General features: G+C 41.1%; 1 protein-coding gene across 2 annotated transcripts in view; it reads left to right on the forward strand.

Annotated features, from left to right (window-relative positions):
- Positions 1–24,656, forward strand: part of galnt2 (UDP-N-acetyl-alpha-D-galactosamine:polypeptide N-acetylgalactosaminyltransferase 2) — a 47,922-nt gene that overhangs the window by 20,709 nt on the left and 2,557 nt on the right. Inside the window, exons 2-14 of one of the 2 annotated variants that reach the window (XM_076110104.1) lie at positions 5,966–6,053; positions 10,507–10,660; positions 14,202–14,300; positions 14,390–14,457; positions 14,542–14,607; positions 14,736–14,857; positions 16,820–16,907; positions 17,430–17,517; positions 17,649–17,752; positions 19,119–19,245; positions 22,975–23,067; positions 23,805–23,888; positions 24,470–24,623. In XM_076110104.1, coding sequence (XP_075966219.1) covers positions 5,966–6,053; positions 10,507–10,660; positions 14,202–14,300; positions 14,390–14,457; positions 14,542–14,607; positions 14,736–14,857; positions 16,820–16,907; positions 17,430–17,517; positions 17,649–17,752; positions 19,119–19,245; positions 22,975–23,067; positions 23,805–23,888; positions 24,470–24,623 — 1,335 coding nt within the window. The remainder of the gene's footprint in view (positions 1–5,965; positions 6,054–10,506; positions 10,661–14,201; positions 14,301–14,389; positions 14,458–14,541; positions 14,608–14,735; positions 14,858–16,819; positions 16,908–17,429; positions 17,518–17,648; positions 17,753–19,118; positions 19,246–22,974; positions 23,068–23,804; positions 23,889–24,469; positions 24,624–24,656) is intronic. The other variant, XM_076110105.1, reaches the window with a different exon arrangement.

Below are 24,656 nucleotides of genomic sequence, written 5' to 3' on the forward strand. Positions count from 1 at the left end.
AATTTAATTTTGCTCAGCACAGTTAAAGAGCAGAAGGCGCTTCCTGTTTTCAAGTCTCCGGGCGTACAACCAACACAAGATGTAGCCTCAGAGTGTAATACAAAACAGAGAGACTTCATTTAAGCAGGGTTTTAAACAATGACAACCTTCAGCAGCATATTGTTTCATCCCTGTGTGCTGCCGTCCATCACTGTGTTTCATTGCCCCTGATGATGATGCCCTGCAGCCGACTGTATTGTTGTTTCTTGGTGGGATGCTGTGATGAATTAAGCCCACAGAGCAAATCGGATCATTGGCACTGCTCATTTTCTTTAGAAAAATGGGTTAATCTGAATTTACGCTGTAAAATCAAACAGTTTGAGGTTTTTTTTGTTGGAAAAATTCCCAAGTTAACTTGTGTTTAATCACAAATGGAGAGTAAAGATGTTTTCTTTAGGCACGGTTCAAATGCTGAGTGTTTGAATAGTATTTATACATGTTGGGGGCTGTGTGTGTGTGTGTGTGTGTGTGTGTGTGTGTGTGTGTGTGTGTGTGTGCGCGTGTGTGTGTGTGTGTGTTGGATTCCTTGAGCTCGGTTCTGAGTTAATCTATCAGTGGATGTGATCAGATTACTGTGGATTATACTCTGACTATTAGAGGATTGACCAAGACTGGATCAAACACACAGACAGATACCCGTGCGTTGTGACCAGAATGACACACTAATGCATGTGAGCTCAAAAACCCCACATACACAAATATGAGCCGACACTGGTTGACACACACACGTATACACACGCGCACATGCTTGGTCTGATCTGTTGGGGGTTTAAAGTCCATCCCATTAACAGAGAAGCAGGTGTGACAGCCTGTGTACATCCTTCAGTTGGGAAAAAAATGTTCATTTGGCTGGTGTAATTCATGTATATTTTATGTTAAATATTCATGAATTATGTGGATTGATAGCCTGTCTTTTCCGTGAATGTAAATTCTTGAAAGATTTGAGTCTGTAATTTAATCTTTAAGACATTGGAGGAGCAGCACTCTGTTCTCTTCAGAGTTCATATGAAGTCACGACACGTAGAGCCAGAGAGGCGTTCAGTACAATCGGGAGTAAAATGCAAAATAGAAATAGCTATTTTTGAGGTGTGCAAGAGGAAGGCTCTTTTGACATGATCCCACTGGAATTTGAATGTTGAAATGACTTCTGACAGCCTCAGTGTGTGCTCACCGTTCATAGTTAGTTGACTGCAGGTGCTTTGACATGCAGCATGTCGCTCACGACCTCTCAGGCGACATTTTCTCACTGGCCCCTTTAGTTTAATTTCACCCTGTGCTGCAGCAGGACATAAAAAGCCCCAAAATTGTCTTGAGTGCACCGTGTTCAGTAAGATGCTGCCGTACATAAACCAACAAGAAAGCTAAAGATAAACACACACCGCAGGGACAGGAACACCCACCAGAGTTGTCAGGTGGCTCAAACCAGAAAAACAAACCAACCGCCACCGGAGAAAATCCTAAAAAAATGCAGATTAAACAAGACTAAAAGATAACCAAATGAAAAGGACCTATACCTACCCTCACACAGATAGTTAAAGCCACCCTCCACATGCCTTTACAACATTATCTTTTTCGCAGTGGAGCATTTCTGAGATTAACTTCAGCTCTCCTCTCACTGACCACAGAGCGGGACAGAAACTGGCTTTACACCACAGTGACAGACGACTCGACTGTCCTCTGAATGAGCATGAGTGGGTCTTTGTGTGTGTGTTTTTTGAAATTCAATGTGTGTATGAAGTGCGTCTATTTGCCTGTATGTGTCATGACCATCTGTTAGTTGGCATACTCAGCAAACGGTTGCCAAAGGGAGAAAGAGATGTGAAAGACAGAGAGAAGGAAGGAATGGGGTACAGAAAGACGGACGGAGAGATGAGAAGGAGAAAGATACAGACGGGGAAGGACTCAGGAGGGAGAAAAGGAAAATTAAATGTTCAGAGCTAGGCTAACTGTTTCCCCCCATTTCAAGCTATCATGCTAAGCTAAGCGGCTGGATGTAGCTTCATGTTCACCGCACAGACATGAGAGTTGTATCAATCTAATCCATCACGCTGTAAACAAACAAGTAGGCGTATTTCCCCAAAATGTCCAACTATTCCTTTAAACACTGACCAGCTGATGGGTCGGTCATTACAAACTAATGCTGTGCAGACAAACTTCGTTCATCACAGACGTGGAGTCCTCTTTGAATTCTGACAATATGTAAACACTATAACTTCAATGAAGAGCTAGAAGACGGTGATCAGGGCTGGGGGATATGGAGAAGATCAAATATCTTGATATTGATAATGTGATGATATTGTGGGATTGACTACTGGTGCTTCTACAACATATTTTCACAATAACATTTTTGATAAATTATCATCATATATGTGGATACTATGACAAAGTGGGTAAAGAGAAATCTGGCAACCGTCTGGTAAGTTCAATGTTATTTATTCCTCCCGTAGCTTGCGTACTTCAGTAACGGCACTTCCGTAGTTAGTTTAACCCAAACAACGATCTCCTAAACCGAACTAAGTTGTTTCCTGTGAAGACGGAAGTTTATTTTGAAAAGACTGTATGCATGTAACGAGCGGAAACTGACAGATGGCGTTGACTTTCATAGGAAAATGCACAAAAATGAGGAGTAACTTTTTGTTAGATATCACACAAACTGCTGTGAGGATACATTGGATATTGATATATTGCTCAGCCATAAAGGTGCTACAGAATGAATGAAGCTGTCAGACACCTGAAGGGGAAAAAGTGGGGAAACTGGATGTTAAGGGGTTAACGCTTAAAACACTGTGCTGTCTTAGTTTTCCAGTATCTCTGTTTGTAGCTCAGGGTGTGTGTTTTTTGTCCCTTTTTGTGTGTGTGCACAGTTTTAATCAATCATGTTTGTGTTTGGAGGAGAGGCGGATACCGGCTGGGACCATTATCACTAAGAGGTTTTCAAAGCCATTCATGTGATGTGAGTTATAAAGATATCTCTCCTGCCGCTCTCTACTTACCCTTTTATATTACGTTTCAATCAGTGATAAGTCATATTTATTGCAGCAACCATTTGTTGATCAATCACGCGTACTGATCCGTAAAGCACTGCATTGCTGTTGTCTTCTAAAAAGCTAATGCTTTCTTTCGTGATACGATCGGTGATGATGGACTGTAATACCCATAAATCACAGGGGGCGTTATATGGGAAGCCAGCAGCACGGATGCAGATGTCATTTCTCTCACATTACCTTTATTTTTCAATTTGCTCTTCTTTACTTTTATTCCATCGTGTTGAGCTCCAGTTTCTTGTAACTCTCGTCACCGTGTTCTTCTTACCGGTCTGGTCATTAAATGAAAAAAAGCCATATGATGAATTTCTGTAGTTAAAAGGAGTAAAAGTGGAACATAGAGCTGCAGTCATAAAATAAATATTTGGCATTTACAAGCACAGCGGGGGAAATTACTCGTCGATCTGTTCCCCGCTCTTCATTGAGGATACAGGCATATGAAAGGCGTGGGACTCGAAACTGATTTTTATTTCCCAAATTCAATTTAGCTCATTGACATTTTTAACATATTCATATGATGTTTTAAATCTGGGCAGTCAAGAGAAAGAGAAACGGAAGAGAAAGTGGTGTGCAAGGCATCACTGTACCGCTGAGCGTTGAGAGACTGTCAAAATAAAGTCGGCGTCATTCAACAGGCGGTTGGCTGCTTGTTCAGCCAGCTGTCTGTCATTTAAATGTTCTCATACATTTATTGTAAATTGAGAGCAGCTGCTCAAACTATCGTACCTATCAAAAGTTACACAGAGCTGGTAATGAAGTAAACTTAGGTTGTTGCCTGAATTATGAAAAAACTTATTATGGCTTAACTATAAGTTCAGACCTAAATGCTGAATTCAAATGATGCAGTGCTCCCATGGAGCTGATACGCTTCTTTAATAGAGAACGCTCTGACTTGTCGAACACGGGTGTTACTAATAACATTAATTACATGCAAGTGTGCCAGCTGCAGGATTGCTATTATGGCCTATAGACATGTTTTAAATGCCTCAGCAGGAAAAGCACAGGTGTAAATAAACGACTTAATGATGGCTGAAGTGTAGACTCTGTTAAGAAGCAGAGGAAGCTTGATTAGGATCAGAGGAGACGGAGGACATGACGGATGTGATCAACCTGATCTGATAGACAGAAACACGCACTTTAGCTGACTTAATTTGGTGTCTGCTATTGCTCAAGGCTCTTACAATCATGTTACAGTGGTGTTCTACTTACACCTGCAACATTTGACAATCGCACCACCGTAAACGATGCAAATGTGAGTGTACTCGCTGCGTGTTTAGTGTCAGTCTCAAGCAGTGAAAACACATTAAGATTGGGGAGGAGATTTTATAACCAGCTCAAAATGCAGAGCCTTGAAACATCAACAAGAGTTGACCGTAAAACGTCAGAAAGACAAAATAGCTCGACGAAGCAAGAGTCCAAAGCCAATTTGGAGCTTTATTTCACTTGAAAATGTGTCCTGTTTTTCCCCGAGAGGCTGTCAAACTGTATTTCTGCAGCAGAGTATACTGCCAGCTTTAGTTTTCATCCTACACTGAGCATTACCATTTGACTGTTCACTCAGTTGTCATGAACACATATAGAAATTGATTTTATGTAGGTTTTCTTTATAGTAGTTGTAGGTGTTGGTGGACAATCTAATCTTATATTCCAGTCACTGAACAATGGGTATATTTTTAAAGCAGCTTGACGCACCGTCCACAGTAGATGAAAGGAAAGGCTGGCACAGAGTGAAACGATGTGAGAGTCACAGAAAACCAGAAGTGAATGCAAAGGCTTAACGAGCATAAATAAATGAATAAAAAACGTGTTCCCTTAATCGCTTCTCTCGGGTGTAGAAATGAAGTGTTGAATAGTGTTTGCGGTGGTCTCTAATGTGACACTGTCATTGGCAGACAGCGTGACAACCGATCAATAAAGCATTTTGGAGAGGGTGAAGGTGAAAGGGAACTACGGAGCAAATGGGGTTAGACAATAGTTTTCAAGTCAAGGGCAGCAGACTGGACAGCGACGGCACTAATTCCTCTGCCTCGCTGTGTATCGATCCGGGGGCTTTTACTGGGAACATAAATGGACACGGGGAGGGATGGCTCGGTCATCTGTCCATTTGTGTAAATGGTGAAGGCCATGAACTGTGCTCTCTCAGAGGACCGGTGGAGTGAATGAATGAAGACCTGATAAAAGGAGCAAATGAAAGGGTGAGTGAATGAAAGAAGGGATGACTTGGTCTGCTTCCAGACCTCCAAGTCACTGCACACTTCTTGTCAAGGATTCAATCGGTGAATGAAGTGAAACAAAGTATTTGTACTCAGATCATCTGGCTGTGGATGAGTGACTCTATGATTGAATGCGATTAAAACGTGTATGAATTGATTTCATTATTCAGTGCTCTGCTAGACGCTTTGATCTGTTCTTGAAGCGATAGAATCACGTTCGCTGGACAAATGATAATCCCGATTATTTCCATCAATGTTGAGATCACGATTATTTAACATGATTATTCAGGATGATTTTAGGGGCAAAACATTTGTACTGTACTTTCACACATCAATAAACGGAGTAAATGCTTTCACTTTCATGTGGTGCTATGTTCCTGCTAATGAACAAATATTAGCATCAAAATGAGATTTAAAACAAGGTTTTTCTCCACCTGAATTCAGTGCATTTATGTTTCACCCGTCTACAACAGAGAGCAGACTTGTAGCATAAATAAATAATACTGGACATTTTACAGCCAAAATGCTCTAATTGATATCTTTAAAAGCATAACAGCTTCCGGTGTCTCGGATGAGATGTGTCTCAGCTGCTCTCCTGTTTGTTTGCTTTCAGATTAAACTGTGTGCATCATTGCTTATCTCTGTGTGTGTTTGCTCTGCTTGTTTCAGGATGATTGGGGCTCCAGTGACTTATCCAGTAGGAGCAAAGCTCACTTGTCTGACGACAAGACTCACGGCCTGGAGACTCTGCCGCCAGGTAGGAAACTTCACTACCCATCATGCACTACAACCAAAGATGCTCTATAACAAAGATGACGCATTACAAGCTCAGCCAGTAGTTTGACATGGTATACACTTCCTGTCTCCTCAGTGGGGACGCCTCCCACACCTCGTTTGTTGTGAACATCGTGTGGATGGATGAAAGCAGATTGGGTTATATTTACATCACGTATTTATATTTTCTTTTGCCAACCATAGATATTTACACAGCTAGCAGCATTACAAAAATGAGTTATCGAGGGAGTTTGCCAACTTGTATTGAGAGACCTGGCAGAGTATGTTGCTGAGACAGAGAGAGGTCTTGATCAAAGTAAATGTTTTCCTGATTCTGATTTGTGTGTTTGAAAAATGCCATTTCAGTGTCAGAATGTTCTGAAGATATTTGGCTTGTGTGAAAATTGGGTCCAATATTTACTTTGGTGACAATGGAACGAAAATCGGTCATAATCTTTGTTCCCATTGGAGTCAATAGACTCAGGACCTGCTGCTAGTCTCCTAAAGGAGCGGGGCAGTGGTGAAACCCACATGACACGGACACAGGAAACCAAACTGTCTCATCTACAACCACACTCTGCCTTAACTACATGATGACGTTAATGACGCAAATGGATGAGATACTAGTCTTTAGGATATTTATTTGAGTATTTTAAGCGAAGGAGCTAATCAAATATATGTTCAAAGTCAGGATATTTGACCAGACCTCCGGGTCAGTTCAGTACCTCATTGTTTCTGCTTGAGAAGGAAAAGGACGAATACATCCCAGCTGTGAATCATGTGCATGGCCGACCCTGAACACCACAGTGATGTATCCAGAAAGCATTCCATGTCATGTTCCTACAACCATAATCATTTCCTCTTTGAGATGTGGTAAAACAGTGTCATAGCTTTATAACCAGTAGAGCATGGACACTCTTTAACCATGTTTAAACATCCACAGAGAAAGAGAAGATAATTCAACACAGCAAGTGGTGTGATGCAAATTTCAAATGTTGGAGCTATCCAAAATAATTCCTGTTTTGCATTTTAATCTATGCGTCTCCGCCCCGGCTTTGAGGAGCATTGTCTCAGAGTCCGGTAGTGTAGAGCGGAGCAGGAGAGTCCCAGCAGACGGAGCATCTGAGCCGCGATTTCTCATTCAGCTCTCATCGTCAGCCCGGCTCAAAGCAGCCGCCCCTCCCTCACAAGCCCGTGACCTGCGAACGCTGAACACACACTCTCTTATCTGATGCAGCGCTGGAAATGGAATCCAATTTGAATGTTGAAGTGGGGGCATTTCATCTTCAGGGTGACTTTACAGGATTACAGCAACCGCAGCGTATCACAACATCAGCCACAGCGCGCGCACACACACACACACACACACACACACACACACACACACACATGCAAGAAGAGGAGAAAGAAGAAGAAGAAGAAGGAGAATGGGAGAGTGAAGGATGATAAAGTCATGAAAGAAAGTGGTGGCAGGGAGGGTGAAGGAGTGAAAGCTCAGGTTGTTGAGAAGTGCATCAAGGCTCTTTGTAATTCAAACAGTCACCAGAATATTTGCATGTCTCCAGTTTCTGGTATTGTGGCACATTGAAAAGCATTTAAAACGTGGCAATGCACCACGTAAACCTTATTCAATTTAATATTTGAGTAACTGTTTTTCTCAGAGTTTTTCAAGGCTCTTTAAAGTGTGTTAGATCATTTTTATTCAAGACAAGTTGACTGAATGGTAAACTCAATCATGGCTGCGATTGACATCATACACATAAACATCGTGACCAGTCACCTAAACCCCTTGGCCATAAAAATATAGCTTAACAGAACAAGATCAAAAATAAACTCACGGTCCGCTTACTAGCTTTTTCCAAAGCAATCAACCGCATCTCATGGTCTTCATCTGTAAATGAAGTTTGGAGGATGGTCTTCTACCCCTTTATACGACCAGAGTTCCTCTCTTTTTGTTTTGTGGTGGCAACTCTATTGAAAGCTTTGGACAAAGGCAGCAGATGGACCTTGTGTTTTGGACTAAAACCAAAGTTTATATATTCACTAATTAATCTGCTGATCTAAATTTTATCTCAGAAAATAGTGAAAAATGGCCATCACAACTTCCTGCTTATGCTTCATCAAAACAAGTCTGTAAGACGTGACATCCGACCACATCAGAAATTCAAATGTTAATAGTATTTCTAAGCGACAACACTCAAAGGTGGAGTTAAAAGAAATATTAAAAGATGAATTGAATATCAAATACTTGCTGATTAATTGTCTGTCAATTAACTAATCTATTGGTTTACTAATCATTTCAGCTCTTCTTGTGTTTGGATTGTTTTTGTCAAATTCAAAAAAATGAATCCACTTTAAAGAGTAACCATCTAAAAACATCTAATTGTGTCGACTTCCGATGGTTTGACTTGTCACTTTGCAGCAGTGATGTAGAAGTGTCCTCCAGGACACCGTGACATCACTGTTGGGCGTAGGTAGCTACAGGTGCGAATAGGCACACTTCTCACCACGTGCATCAATGATGCTGTGTTTGCGGCGCGTTAAATTGCTCTCAAAGGTTTTCTTGGATCATTTTCAGTGAGTGGATCAACCCTGTGCACTTTGAGCGTTGGTGTTCACCGAGATGTTGGGCGGATGGTTCATGGTTCAGTACAGATCGAGGGTGAGCCTGCCAGTTCCCGTCGGTTGGAAACACGACAGCGTCAAGGGATTTCCAGAAAGTGTTGCAACAAAACAAAAACAAGCAGTCAGCAGCTGTGGTTGGAAACAGCTCGCTGACGAGAAGCAGAGGGAGAGTGGAAACTGTTCAGACCAACAGACCACACCTTTCACCAGCACAAACCAGTACAACAAGTACCAGCTACAGTCACCTGCTAAAGAGAGTATTGGAACAATGACAGCTGAATGATTGATCCCAGTGAGAGGCCGGACAGTTCATCTGCGCTGAGTGGTTCAGCAGACAAAGAAAAGGAGGATTGAAAGAGACGGTGTGAGATAAAGATCTTCAAAGTCTCAGCTAAACGCTCGCAAAGTTGAAACACTAATTTCACTACAATAATTGCTCGCTGCCACTAAACATAGATATCAGCAAGGACATCACACACTCTGTCACATACAGCGGTGTCTCAGAGACGCCGCTGTACAGTCGCCGGGCGGATCATAGCGAGCTTCAGCCAATTAGCATGCCAGACACATTCACATGCTGTCAGGACAGACGCATGCACACGCACTCTCTGCTCCTCGTCAGGCTCTGTTTCTCTCGGTCTGTCTGTCTCTGCCCGTCATACACACACACACTCGTCCACACTGAGAGATAGTGTAATCTCACACTGCCATATGCTTAACACAAGTCATTAGCATAGCAGCTGCACCCGGCTAATTAGTTGCATTATTATTCGTGTGTGTCTGTGCCTCGGTAGTCAGTGATAAAGTGTGAAATTAAACATGACAACTTTCTCTGTTTAGTGCGCAATGATCTCCATAATCTGGACAGACAGACACACTGTGCTCAGAGTGTGTGTGTGTGTGTGTGTGTGTGTGTGTGTGTGTGTGTGTGTGTGTGTGTGTGTGCGTTCCAAAGTGGCTCATGCTTTCCAAAATATATATTTTAGGCTGCAGTAAATGACTGAATTGAGTAGGATTTTTTTTCTAACTCGGTGCAGTGCATAGCAAATGTTCTTTTGTGTTTCCTAAAGTAGTCTGGCCTTGTCCTCTGAATTCTCTTCGGCACAGTTTCTCATATAAGCAGCATAAATCTCATGTCAGCTTCCCTCATTGCCATGTTGTCGCCTTGTCAAGCAGCGGCTTGAAGCTGCCAGGTTTCCTTCCTGTCAGTCGTGAAGGATTCTTGCATCAGCCAGGCTGCTGCCTACATTTCATATTCCCACTGATGTATAATCCCATTCATTCCTGAGACACACAGCCTTTGTGAAGGTTTGAACTTCATGTTTGGTGGCAGCTTTTATTTTGGGATATGCTGTGTTTATTTTTTATGTATTTCACCAGACTGTCACACCAAGAATGTGTTTTTTTAAATAAAAAATCTGTCATTTAGTGTTTATCTGAGAGTTGAAACAAAAAGAAGAAATGTGAAACCAGTGTGTTCATTATCTACGTATTTGACAATACAGTCTAAAAATAAGTATAAATCAATCCTGGAACATGTCAACTTTAGGGTCAGCAACATGGTACAATATTGTCTTTTTGTTCACCAAACAGTCTGTTTGTTTTTTCCAAATTACCACATGGTGATCATGGAGTCTGGATTTAATTTTAAGTTTAGGAATATCTGGAATTTCTGAGCCTTTCCATCTCAGTTAGACCACAAATGAATGAGACTGAAATAGTGTGTTCATCTAACTTCTATGGACGTTTATTGGCCGTGTGTTTAATGTGCGTGCGCGTGCGTGTGTGTGTGTGTGTGTGTGTGTGTCCAGGTAAGGTGCGCTGGCAGGATTTTGACCAGGATCTGTATGTTGGAGCCACGGTGGTCCGACCTGGTCAGGATCCGTACGCCAGGAACAAGTTCAACCAGGTGGAGAGCGACAAACTCCGTATGGACAGAGCTGTGCCTGATACGAGACATGACCAGTATGTATCTCTATCATTACACTTACTGTCTGCGTCATTCTGTTCCTCAACCTTTATTTGTGCATGTGAAATTGCAGGGATTGTCTGTGTACATACCGGTTGTTGCCGTCTGTCTATTGGACTAGTTGGTTCCAGACTGGATAAAATCTCTTGGAAACTCCCTCTATTGTAGTCGATCAGATAATGACCAGGAAGTGGCAGCAGAGCAGACCCGCACTGTTCACCGTCTGCCCCATGAATAACAAGAAACGTCTCCTAATGGCTGTAGATTGGTCTGTTTGTTAAATCGACAAAAAATAGATCATGGCACAATATCTATTGGATCCTTTATTAGAATAACATTTTACTGAGTATGTTTGATTTCTATGTCTGCGATATTTTCTTGTTGCCTTCTTAATTAATTATGCAGGATATTGATCATGGCCGAAAAATAAACTGCATATTTTAATCCATGATGCTATTTAAGTTAAACTAGTTTACCCTTAAAGCTCTCTGGAATCTGCAGACACCTTTTTTCTTTTTTACTGAGTAAACTTTCTTGTCACTTTTCATGGTTTTCTTCGATAACGCATAAATATGTTGAAGTACATTGCGGGGAAATGTTTTTAATGTTGTGAACGCAGCAGTGTGTTGCTTGCGTGTGGTGGTATCGTCTAATTTAGAGTCTTACCACAAACATGTTTATTTCGAGATGTGGAATTTTTTTGAGACATTTCGTCACCAGACTTCTGTCACTTTGGTTGCTCATTCAATAAGTCTGTTGTGTTTCCTGGGTGCTCTTTATTGAGCTTAACCAGAACCAGAGGACAATTCAGAGAAATAGTTTTTTTTGTTGACGCCTGCAGCAGTGAATTGTTCTCTTAATTCTGGTCCTGTACTTTATCATATTTGTTTTTAGAATTTCAAACATAAACACAAAGCTTTCTCAGTTCATCAGATCCGTCTGTCCGCAGCTCATCTTGAATTCTGCTCATTTACAACTTTATGCTCAAGGACCTCTCGGGGTTATGGGGATTCACAATGGTTTTATTGCTGACTCCTCACGTTGCACCAGTTTTAATAGAGTTTAGAAAAACTAAGTTTTAAATGAGTAAATCCAGATTTAGAATTTAGCAGAGCTCTGTCGCACAAATACAAACTAACCTCTGCTCAGTAAATCCAAGTTTAAACCAAAATGAAAGAGTTTTATAAATATGGAGACGCCTGCTTACCCAAATGAAAATGATTAATAATCCTCTAATTTCTCCGTCTTTAAGGGGAACATTGTGGCTAAATTAGTGGAGCAATTTGGCCAAATAATATTAAATAAACATGCACAACAGCACCGTAAGGAAAACACTTCTTTCACAGTAAAGTAAAAAGAGACTTCCTGTTCAGCTCCAGAACAGTTTCCTTTCTGAACCGGAATCTTGGAAGAAATTCAGCAGCAGCATCATAAAACTCAACTGACAGAGTCTGTCCCTTAACTTTTTGTAAGGAACTTGATTTAAACGGGTTTAAAAGTTAATCCTTGTTGGTGCAACCGAGCCTTAACCTGGCAATCTTTAAGATTTCAGTCCTGGTTGATTCAGGATTTCAGTTTGAAGGAAAACAAATGAATTGTGCTCAGAGTTTATCAGTATTGAGGCTGCATTTAAAATTCATTACTAACATGTTATTTTTCAGAGCTGTGTACATTCGGTGTATACAAAGTAGAAAAACAGCACTTTTTCTGGAAATGTCGCTGTAAACACCCAGTTACTAATACTGGAAATATAAATACTGCAGTCATTTCATCAGGGGGCCACAGGCTAGAGGGAGAAGGGGTGAGGTTGATGGAGGAGGGAGGTGGTGAGTCCTGATAAGCGTGCCAAATTTGGTGAGTTTTCGAGTAAAATAAAGCCCCCAAAAATATGATTCCATGCATGAAATAATAATAACTTTAGCGATTTCAATAGCACCGACGAAGTAATAAAATAATAATGAGCGTAAATTAATTTTCGTTTTTTTTTTTTTTTTTGCTATAATATTTTCACAGCATGAATTTCCATCAACTCTTGTGACATTGAACCACAGAAAAAGGACATGATCGTTATGCAGCAATTGCTTCACATCGGACATTAAAGATTAAACATTATTTCTACACAGTTCTCTAGCCGTGTATTTTGTTTGTATATGTAGCTACATGCTTCTTAATCAGAAAAATTATCGTATAGATATGATACCAAAATGGACTAAAATAAAGACAAAGTAATGCAACTCTTAATGAACATTTTTGTGAATGAAAACCAGAAATGGAGCAGAGCAGGTAGCCTTATATGAGCCCTGGTGATTTGTTTAGCTGTAAATCAACTTTACACACAAAGAAGTGAAAGTGCTGCCAACACTGTGCTCCTCCAACAATATGTCATCGTGTTCATTCTTTGGTTCCTGCAGTATCACACCGTGTGACTCAAAGGCTATTTATGTAAAGGCTGTGGTTTGGCCTCACTGATATATTGACCTAACTGAGACAGCTAGAGCCATTAGCCTGCTAAAAGAGCAGGGATGTGTCTCTTATTGATCTGGTAGCGATGAGTCATTTGCACAGCATTCAGCAGCACTGATTTGTGAAGGTTTTCTAGAAGAAAAAAACCGCCTTTTTGTTTTGCTTTCAGGCCAAGGCTGCTTCATTTGTGCTTTCAACACAAGATCAAAAGAACGTATAGGTTTAATTCTCCAGCTATAAAACACACACACACACCAGCACCAGGAATGTTCAGGAGGATTGTGTCAATTCAAGATTGATGCAGCTTCAAATTGTCTGTTTTCAGGGTTTTAAAGCCAGTGCTGCTGTGACAGTCGTGGTGCTGTGACAAAAGGACCCCACACTCCATGCACACAGACAATTTACTGACAGGGTGTACTATACACTCAATATGTAGTGTACTCTTTAAACGGCACATACTATACATCTGGTGTGTGTTTAAGCCTCTAAGGCCAAACTTTCTGTTGGCAGTAAGTCTTTTAAATTATAGGTGATGGTTCATTTCTTGAAACAGAATTGTTTCACAGACGCACACACACACAGACACACACAGACACACACACACACACACACACACACACATCTGCTCATGTGATGTATGTATAGCGTGTACAGGGCATTACCACAGGATTTATGCATCCTCCCCTTGGCTCCTTGTCTCCAGTAGCGTCCTATCACCCATGTTCTTCACTTTTAGGTCGGGGCAGGATTTGTCTCTGTTCGACACACACAAACACACATGATGCGCGCACGTACACGATCCCATGGGATTTTTGCCCCGCGGCTCTCAAAACCCACTGTCAGTCCCAGCTTCAGCAGAGTGTGTGTGTGTGTGTGTGTGCGTGCGCGTGTGCGTGTGCGTGTGTGTGTTGAATCCCATCTTTTGTGTTCATGTATTGAGAATCTGTTTAGGGAGCAGTTCCAGCTCGCAGCTTTGCTCACACATTCAGCCGTGCGCTCCTGTGCGTAGGAGTGTTTGTGCATTTCTACACATTTAGGCATTTATGCTTTTCTGTCTTTTTCTTGTGTGTGTAGCTGCAGACATAAACAGTGGACGTCCGACCTGCCGGCCTCCAGCGTCGTCATCACCTTCCACAATGAAGCTCGCTCTGCCCTGCTGCGGACTGTGGTCAGGTAGGTGAATGGTGTGTGTGCTGTCCACTTAAGAAAACATTTTCAATACGTTTTTTCTTCCTGTAAATTGCCTCTCCCTCTCGGTTTAGTGTCCTGAAGAAAAGTCCTTCTCACTTGGTCAAAGAGATCATTCTAGTTGACGACTACAGTGATAATTGTGAGTAATTCACGCAAACAAATTGTACAACTAAACAAACCTAATAAGTTCATTGAGTAATTACATACTTTGCGTGTGTTTCAGCGGAGGATGGAGCGCTGCTGGGGAAGATTGAAAAAGTGCGCGTGTTGAGAAACGACCGCAGAGAAGGTAGCTATAAGAAGAAAGTTTTATGTTAAAGAAACATCTCAGCGATGTTTCATGAATGCAGTTATTCCCCCATGTTAATGGTTGGGGGTGAAATCATTCTAAATGTATATCTTTGATGTTTCCCTCAGGACTGATGCGTTCAAGGGTTCGTGGTGCAGATGCGTCCACGGCACCCGTCCTCACCTTCTTGGACTCTCACTGTGAATGTAACGACCACTGGCTGGAGCCGCTACTGGAGAGAGTGGCTGAGGTACACACACACACACACGCACACACACACACACACACACACACACACACACACAAACCCACACCTTTATACATCAGTAAAGTACATTATCGAACATACAAAGAAAGTAAAAGATGAACAAGTCCAATCAGATAAACAATGAAAGGATTTTAATGTTGAGACGTTAAAGGTTAACTTCGACTTTTTACTTCCCGTGTTTTTTTTTTTTTTTACATCCCCAAAAACAAGGGAAAATAGACTTCTCGTTCAAACATACTGAAGTTGCCCTGTTTAAGAGAGACTGTTAAAGACTGGTGTGGCTCAAAGGTCAAAGAGGGTGATACTATAAGTCTATAAACGGTCAACACAGACCCTGTAGAGCAGCTCGCCATTTTGTGACGTCACTCTGATTTGACCTCCTTCTTTATCTAAACACTTTAACTTTAGTTGTATTTAGTTTTGCCTCTCAGGCTTTTTTTTAAAGGTGACAGTGAAGATATAATACATGGCAACAGTCCTCACCTTTTATATTTTGACGTAAAGTATCAATATATTACTGTTAACTCATTGAGTTTTCCATATGCTAGTAGTGTCATCGTACCATTGTACCTTTAAAAGGATGTGACGTCTTGTAATTTGACCTAAGAACAAAACAAAATGGAAATGTTTCAAGATGCAAGTTTCTTGAAGAGTCTTTTGCAAAATTTTCAAAATGTACTGCATCACAGGGCTCAAAATTGCTTCACATTGGTGATGATGTAATTCATATTGTTAGGGGAATTAGCTCTCTCCTTCACTCTTTCACATAGAGGTCAGAGGTCGGGGTCGACTACAAAGCAGCTCCCCTGGAGCTGGTAGTCCGTCAGTGTCTGGTTAAAAACAAGGAGCGCATGACTTCAATAACACAGGAATGTTTGGACCCCTTCAGTATAAAAGCACATTTTCACAGCTCCAAAAATTCACATTTCCTTTTTCTGATCAGGCGTGGTTAAAATGTCCTTCCTCTATTAAAATGAAAATGTGATGTTTAATTTAATAAGTGTATAGGCCTGTGATTCAGTAGGTCATAACTTGCTGGTGTTGAATTTTATTTTATTTATTTCAGCAAAGAGAGAGTCATCATCAGTCAGAGCTCTAAATGATGCATGAAGACGTCAGTCAGGTTTTATTCCCAGAGTCAGTACAGATATATAGAAAAACCACCCGACCTCTCCCTCGTTTCCTGCAGTAAATTCCTCTGGCAGAATAAACATAAACTCCATAAAAGATTAACAGTGAGTTGATAGCTTCAGTGAAGTCATCCAGTAATGACTTGAGAGGGAATCTCTTGATTAAATGTAATCTCAGTCTGAAGTGGGACACTGTTTAAAATTGAGGTTCTTTAAATATTCATCTGATATGACTGAAAATAGTGTGATTGTGCATTTGATCCTCCCAAACGCGGTGTTTTGTCGTTCCCTAGTTAATAAACGCCTCGAGCCAAATCTAAAACATTTTGCTGTCAACGTAATTGACTTTGCTTTTCTTTGCTTTAGTTGTACCTCTAAATAAAGAATCACTCAATACAAAACAGAAAGAAGGAAAAATGCAGTCTGTGTGGGTGGAACCTCATGTGTCATATCAAAAGGTTTCAGCCCAAAATAAATAAACTAACTCGGTACATTTGAGGCCTGTTTCTGTTGTTGTCATTCTGGTCACTTGAGCAATCCTTTCTCTAAACTGCTGTAAGATGTGACGCTGTGGGAGTGATTTATTGTATGAAAGCTGGCTTCTGCTTCATAAACACAGAGACAAACTAAATACAGAGTGTAAACTAAACGTGTGAGTCATTGGTGTTGAGGGGAATATTTACTTCCGCTCGACACAAAACATGGAAAACTTGGACTTTCGTACATATTTATTTATGAGCCACATTTCCTGTTATTCCCATTCTGAGATTGTTCAGGACAAATTGTGTATTTTGTCTCCGTTCTTCCTTCTCAGGACAAGAGCAGAGTAGTGTCTCCCATCATTGATGTCATCAACATGGACAACTTCCAGTACGTAGGAGCCTCGGCCGACCTGAAAGGAGGTACAGTACACATGCTGTTCTGTGTAGTTGCGTATTAGAAGCATTACTACCTGTTGTTCCACTTCATTAACGGTTTTCACTTGAGGCTGTTGTGGCTTTTTCTCACACACAAACACTTCCGCTAAGTATACTCCCAGCATGTTTAGTGTTACTGCACATAAACTGTGTCTTCCACACTGCAGGCTGAGTGAACTGGATTTTTATTGATACAATTACTTTTTTGTCCCGTCCTTTGTATTCTAGTATTACAACTTTATACAGTGTCAGGTTTAGAAGTTGTAGTCTCTGTGCTGACACATGAACACAAGTGACATCAGGCAACTAATGCTCATAATGGCGTTGTCCTTTGGTCGTGTGTGTGTGTGTGTGTGTGTGTGTGTGTGTGTGTGTGTGTGTGTGTGTGTGTGTGTGTGTGTGTGTGTGTGTGTGTGTGTGTGTGTGTGTGTGTGTGTGTGTGTGTGTGTGTGTGTGTGTGTGTGTGTGTGTGTGTGTGTGTGTGTGTGTGTGTGTTAATGCCTGTAGGTTTTGACTGGAATTTGGTGTTTAAATGGGACTACATGACTGTGGATCAGAGACGAGCCAGACAAGGCAACCCCATCGCCCCCATTAAGTAAGTCATTCACACTCACACATCCACTCTAGCGATCATACATGAGCGACACACTTTTGTTTGGCAGTTTCCACTATTTCTACTAATCTCTCTCTCTCTCTCTCTCTCTCTCTCTCTCTCTGCCCCTGTAGGACTCCAATGATAGCAGGGGGTCTATTTGTCATGGATAAGGATTACTTTGAGCTGCTGGGAAAGTACGACATGATGATGGACGTATGGGGAGGAGAAAACCTTGGTGAGTGCCGCTAAAGTCTAAATGCAAATTCAGATGAGTCACACTGGAGCATGAAGTCAGTAGAATAACCGCAGACAGACTATGGTGGTTAGAAGATGAAAATAAGACACAGTAACAGATGCAGATGAATAATAAAGGTGAGTGAAAGAAATAAAACAACAGTGTGATTCAAAGTGGCAGGTAACAAAAATAAACTATTGTCAGTCTTTACCATTACACTGTAATGTGTTGTCTTGTAATGAGACAGTCGGGGGGACTGTCTCATTCCCGACTATCTGCTTCTAGACTTGACAGATGTGACAGGAGTTTTACCAGAGGCATTAAAGAAATAGCTTGACATTTTGGGAAATGCAGTTTTTAACTTGCTTGCGAGAGTTAGATGAGAAGATTGATACCAGAGTTCTCACGTCTGTACTTTAATAGACGCTGCAGCCAGTTAGCTTAGCACAAAGACTGGTCTTGTAAGGGTAAAAATAACAATTTGTGTTTAAACATGGACTTGTGTTCTTGACTATTTCTTGAGTGCAGCCTAGTAGGTGGAGTGTCTTACCTTTGGACAGTCAGGCTTCCCTCTGTTTCCAGTCTTAATGCTAAGCTAAGCTAAGTGGCTTGTAGCTTTGTATTCAACATACAAATACGCCTGGCATCAATCTTTTTATCTAACTCTCAACAAGAAGTCTAATCAGCGTATTTCCCAAAATGTCAAACTATTCCTTTAAGTCTTAAACGGGCACACATTTGTAACTTCTTTCTTTTGGATTTCTGCTCTCTTATAAAATGTGCGCTGTCTCTTGTGATGTGTCTCACGCTGTGATCAACTCGTGAGATTATTTTGGGTTTGTGTGCCAAGAAAATCCTTTTGTAATTTGGTCGTCGTATTTGGGTAAAAGAGTCTTCTAGATTACAGTTGATCTTTAGAAAATTACAGTTTTAACGTGATAATAACTACAGTGCACACAATAGAGATCGTTTGCAAACAACACAATGAGAAAATAACAGCTGTGTCTCCCTGTAGCTTTTGTCTGAATTCAGCGGGGAAATAGTCAAGAATAAACAGAATGATTCTTCTCTCGAGACGGCACAATGATTCAGAGCTGGATTGACAATTCAGATACTGATTTACTTGTGTGCTCATTCAAACAGCACTTATTCAAATGCAGATAATGTTGGAGAGGGGAGCAGACAATATCAGCACACTGACAAAAACATTAATGAGGCGCAGACGTCCTGAGTTAACAACCCCACAAGACGTCTTACATACTGCTTATGAAAATCCACTGTGATATTTTTATAGAAACTGTTTGTTGGAACGTGTGTGTGTGTGTGTGTGTGTGTGTGCGTGCGTGCGTGTGCGTGTGTGTTTCAGAAATCTCATTTCGCGTGTGGCAGTGCGGTGGCAGTCTGGAGATCATCCCCTGTAGCAGAGTTGGCCACGTCTTCAGAAAGCAGCATCCATACACCTTCCCTGGGGGCAGCGGGACTGTGTTTGCAAGGTAACACACTAACACGCACACACCAAGCAGGTTGGACTCTCATTAACTATACAAGCTACACTCATCTCATTAATTCATTCAATTACTCAATGAATGTCCCATTCACACAGGTTGCATTGCTGCTATTTGTTTAGTACACTGGATATCTTGTGCATCCTTCTAAAGGTGCTCAATACAAAATTCAGAGCGTTTGTATTGCCTCCACTCGGCTCTCAACATGTAATGCTCTGAGTGTCGTTTAGAGAACCTTTAATGAACCATCAAGTCATGATTACACCTGTTGTGTCATTTATTATTAATGGGTTTCTACTAATAGCAGGGTTGGGGGTTTGATCCCCAGCTCCTCCTGTCCATATCAAAGCGAATAAGCAAATTTCCTTTTAAGTATTAACTAAGTAACTATTCCTTTGAACTAATATTTTCAACATGCCTAGTTGGCAAACTCTAACTGCTGAGAAAGACCATGTGATATAATTGAAGAGCTCCAGAACAGCTGCTAAATGGACCTTTTGTCAACATTTAGGCTGCATCATAATATTACAATAACCAAAATAGCAGATGGCATCTAATCTAATATTATATCTGATATCAGAGTGTGGATGTATTGAGCAGCTCTACCAATAATTATTTCTTGTTTGGAAAATATTATAATCATGATTCATGATCATGAGTTATTTTTTCATATGGTTTGATTACTCCCCCCCCCCCCCATACAAAGCGCTTTATACTGAAATTATTTCTGCCTTAGTCACTTATATCATGTACTGTTGTAAACACATTATTGAGTTTCACGACAACTTTGACAATTAAACCAGTGTTGGATAATAAAAACCAAGCACCAACAATTAAAAAACAATTAAAAAAGAGACAAATATAGAAGATCTGTTTTTGCATGTGCTGGCCTTGAGAGCTCTGATAGATGTGACAACATAATCAGTGAACATTTGTAATGGGAAGCATGATCCATGGAAAGATATGGATCTCTGCTTTGAAACGGTCTCCAACCACAAGTAACCACCCCTGGAAAAGAGCCCGACAAACCCTCATTGACCTGATTATGAACTTCAACAAACCGATAACAGGGAATGTAAAGTGGCTGTGGTTTCTCTGGTTCCACATAGCACTGTGGAGCAAACAAAGAAATGAAGGGCGTCATAAACAAAGATGGTGGAGTATCTTTGGAATTAGCTCATCTCTATTTGAAGTTGGTGTCTGAAATGGTCACTCTGAGATGCTGAGTGACATTTCTGATGCCAGCTGCAGATGAAAATGACCAACAGGGAAGTTTAACATAGAAATAAACCCTTCGACGCACAAGTAAAGAGCACTGAATTCTTAATAATACTTTTGCACTGAGGTAATTCTTATGAATTGTGAATGGACCCTGAGCTGGATGAAACCGAAAAGAGAGACGACTCCAGTGGATATGAACTTCAACATCCGATCAAACGGTCTCAGAGCTTATTATATATCGTGCTGGCTGCGGATGTGTCTCTGCCATTTCAGCTTAGACGCCCCCTGTGGTCCACATTTCTGAAGTCTTAAAAGTAGTTGCATCACCCTTTCCGACATTTCCAAATATAATTTATTAACTGATGGGTGCACAGTGGTGTTCTCTTGTATCAGCCTTAACAATGGACACTCGCCATGCAGAACAGCTTCATCTGTGCTTTGAGGCTGCTTCAGTTCATTGTCTATCCCTTCAGTGTTGAATAAAGCCCCAGAAAGCCCCCTTGTGTTTGCTGTTGGTGACCGTGTGGAGCTACGAGACAGCGCCTGTTTTGCCTGCTTGGATGGCTTTTATAATCAATTTCCAAATATTGTTTATATTGGACATGTGGAAACGGGACCATCTTACAATCAATGTGAAGAAAATCCCCTCCAAACCTCATAAATCAGTCGTATAAGTTCCCTCTGGGTACGCTGCCTACAGCAGGTTGCTGGGGAGCAGATGGATCAGGATTAAATACAAATATTTCTGCACAAGCTGAAGCTAGTTGCATGTTGAAAATAGTAGATACTGTCGGGGTGACGGCCCCGCCATCTGCATTTTGAGTTCACTGATGTTCAGATGCGAGTGTTGATGGTTTTGGGGTCTTTTAGTCCAGTAAATGGATGTTGGAAATGTCTGGATGTTCATTCAGGCAAAACTACTCCTTAATGTTTGAAACTGAGACATTCGCTGTGTTGATGAATCCTGTCTGAGCAACAAAACACAGTTTCACTGCTGGCTTGTTTTTAAGAATTACCATTTTCTATTGATCACACTATAGTCAGTTATTTGTCTTGTGTCACAGACAAAAGCAATGCAGGCAGCGTTTCCTTAAAGGCGCGTCGCCACAGAGCCACGTTAAAGCTTCACGGGTACAGGCTCTTTGCTTGGCTAGATTTGACGAGTCTTTGCAGTCACAACTTCTTCAAATGTTGTCAGCTCTCTTATGATAATAAAGATAAGAGCTGAAATTAAATTATTTTCATCATCGATTTAATCTGACAATTACTTTCTTGAGTAATCGTTTCGTTTAAAAAAACTGTCAGAAAAACCAAAACCTGAGGTGACATCTTTGGATTGCTTGTTTTCTACAACTGACAATCCAAAACTCAAAGATCTTCTGCTTATTATCACTAAAAACAACAAAAGCATCAAATCCTCACAACTGTGAAGCTGGTTTTGTTTGTTTTGTTGCTTTAATAAACGACTGAAGCAATTAATTCAAATGGCTGCTGATTAATTGCACTGCCAATCAATTGATGAATCACCTCTAATGAAGTTAGCGTGATAACTTTGCTGTTCACCATGCCAAGTGAATATCCTCCCAAATGTGGAACGTGGACCTTTTTACCCAGTAATGCCAACGCAGTAATCCTACCTCATGAGACTGAGCCCAGGTAAATACAACAGTGCAGCTACAAGTGTTGACTTGCTTCAATGTGTGTGTATTCTAACAGTCTGGCACGTTTAAGTCATGTAGTCAAAATCAGTCAAACACGAACACACAGACATGATACACATATTTTTATATTCAGTATGCTCCTTTTAACTCCAAAACGTGCCTGAGAATCATCGTGTTTTTAAAATGTTCTTCAGTATCAAAGTAATCCAGTGCCGTCTCAACTTCATCTGAGCCCACTGTGTCCGACTTTGAAAACCCCTGTTTTAGAAAGAATATCAAATTGTGATTCATTCTGACTCCAGCTGACAGTGTTACATGTTACACTGTGTTACATCATCAAAACAAAGGCACAGAAATGACATGTCTGGTTACAGCTCAGGGGCTGTCCTCCACCAAAGAGATATTTAGTCAACTAACACTCAATTCAATCGACAGACTTGTGAAACTGAATTTTTTTCCAAAGAATCACACAAAAGCACCACTTTAAATCTTATGTTTACCAGGGATGTGCTCATTAGTGTCTCGCAATTAAGTCATTCAGCGTGGGAAATGCATAAAAAATGGCTAATTGACCAAAGAAATCTTCGTCGACCAAAACGACAGCAGCTCCCATGCAACTTTGACTCCGCCCGCCACGCATCATTATCTTAAATCTGTCTCTCTGTCCCTGTTCTTCCATCTCTCTGTCTCATTCTCTTCTTCTATCTCTCTCCTTCTCTTCGTTTTAATTTCCTTTTCCAACCTGAATTTTCCTCACCTACTCTCTGTTTCATGTCTCTTTTTGTCTGTCCTCTGTCACCCTCTCCTCATATTCCTTTTCTCCCCTGTCTCTCAGGAACACGAGGAGAGCAGCAGAGGTGTGGATGGACGAGTTTAAAAACTTCTACTATGCGGCCGTCCCCTCGGCGAGAAATGTCCCCTACGGAAAGTAAGTACCATGAAGTATGAGCCCGACAGGAGTCAGACAGCATAATGTAGCTAGATCATAAAACGACAAAAGCAGCCACGTGAATGGGCATATTAATTAGATTGCCAATTAGCAGCATGTCAGCTGTGAAAGAAGTCAGCTACTCCTTTCGTTGAAGTGACATGAGGCAGTTAATGTGGCTTAAAAGAGGGCAAAAGTCAAAAGACTGCCGTATTATTTGACGTGCTGAAGGGATTAGTGTTAGATTATGACAGCATACGTCAAAGCAAAAGAAAATGATGGACGTGCAACGCATTGGTAAAGAGGATCCATATTAAACAGGCTAGTTAGAGAGGTTTTAGTCATGCCTTGCGGGACCCTTGTTGTATTCTTGGATCCATGATTGTTTTATTTCTCTTTTATCTGTATACTAGCTGACTGCTGCTGCTGTGTGCCTTTTCACCCTTTTCCCACTTTTCTCAGAATAGGCCACACAAAAATAAGTCCTCTGACATCCATGCAGTGCAGCTGGACAAAGATAAAAATGCTCATTATGTGACCTTGTGGGAACACTCCTGTCATCTTCCTCCAGTGCCAGCCTCAGCAGTTATTATCCCCTCGGCCTCCACTATCTGCCCTGACAGAGTGGCTATAACTTAATCAATGTTGGGAAACGCTTTGAGAACCACAAGTGATCAACCCACTAACGCTCTCTCTCTTTTTCTCTCTCTCTCACTCTCACTCTCTCTCCGTCTCAGTATCCAGAGTCGTTTGGAGATGAAGAAGAGATTAGGATGCAAGCCATTCAAATGGTACCTGGAGAATGTCTACCCTGAACTGCGGTAAGACAATTATAGCATATTATGTTATATTACAGGGTACATGGTATGACACAATCTATGATATTATGAAATAAGACCAAAATGGCACTTAAGAATACCTCCCACCTGAGTTTGGGTAATACGAGGGCTTGGTTTGTAGGAGACCACAGCTCTGCCAGGAGCATCAGTGTGCCTGTGATCTCCTGTGTGCTGTGATCTAATGTTTCATGCTTTAATAAGACTCACAAATGACTGTGGTGACACTAATGACTAACCCGAACTAGCAATTATGCCTCTGGCACATTATTACATTTTGGCTAGTTTGCAATTTGTCACTTGTGTGAATGAGATTAATAATGTATAAATGTAACAGGTCCTAATTTAAATAATTTCAGATGTAATTAGGTTATATTCTCCTATTTGTCAGAAGAAAATGGTGCAAAAACATTGTTCTCTCTATTTAGCTCGCCCTAATTCTGTCCTCTTTAGTTTTACCTTTCACTATCCACTATCCACTAACAACGCCTTAATATCTTTATGGGTTTGATACGATCATGATAGAGTAAACATTTTAACAACACAGTGTGTGTGTGTGTGCTCAGAGTCCCAGACCACCAGGACATAGCGTTTGGAGCGTTGCAGCAGGGAGGAAACTGTCTGGACACTCTGGGTCATTTTGCCGACGGCGTGGTGGGTGTCTACGAATGCCACAACGCCGGGGGAAACCAGGTAGCGTTACCACAACGACACACACAGGTCAGCTTGTCAATTTCTTTGCTCTAAAGACAC

Source organism: Anarhichas minor, unplaced genomic scaffold (genome assembly GCF_050575085.1).
Source record: "Anarhichas minor isolate MPS153535 unplaced genomic scaffold, ASM5057508v1 ptg000042l, whole genome shotgun sequence".
Classification (NCBI taxonomy): Eukaryota; Metazoa; Chordata; class Actinopteri; order Perciformes; family Anarhichadidae; genus Anarhichas; species Anarhichas minor.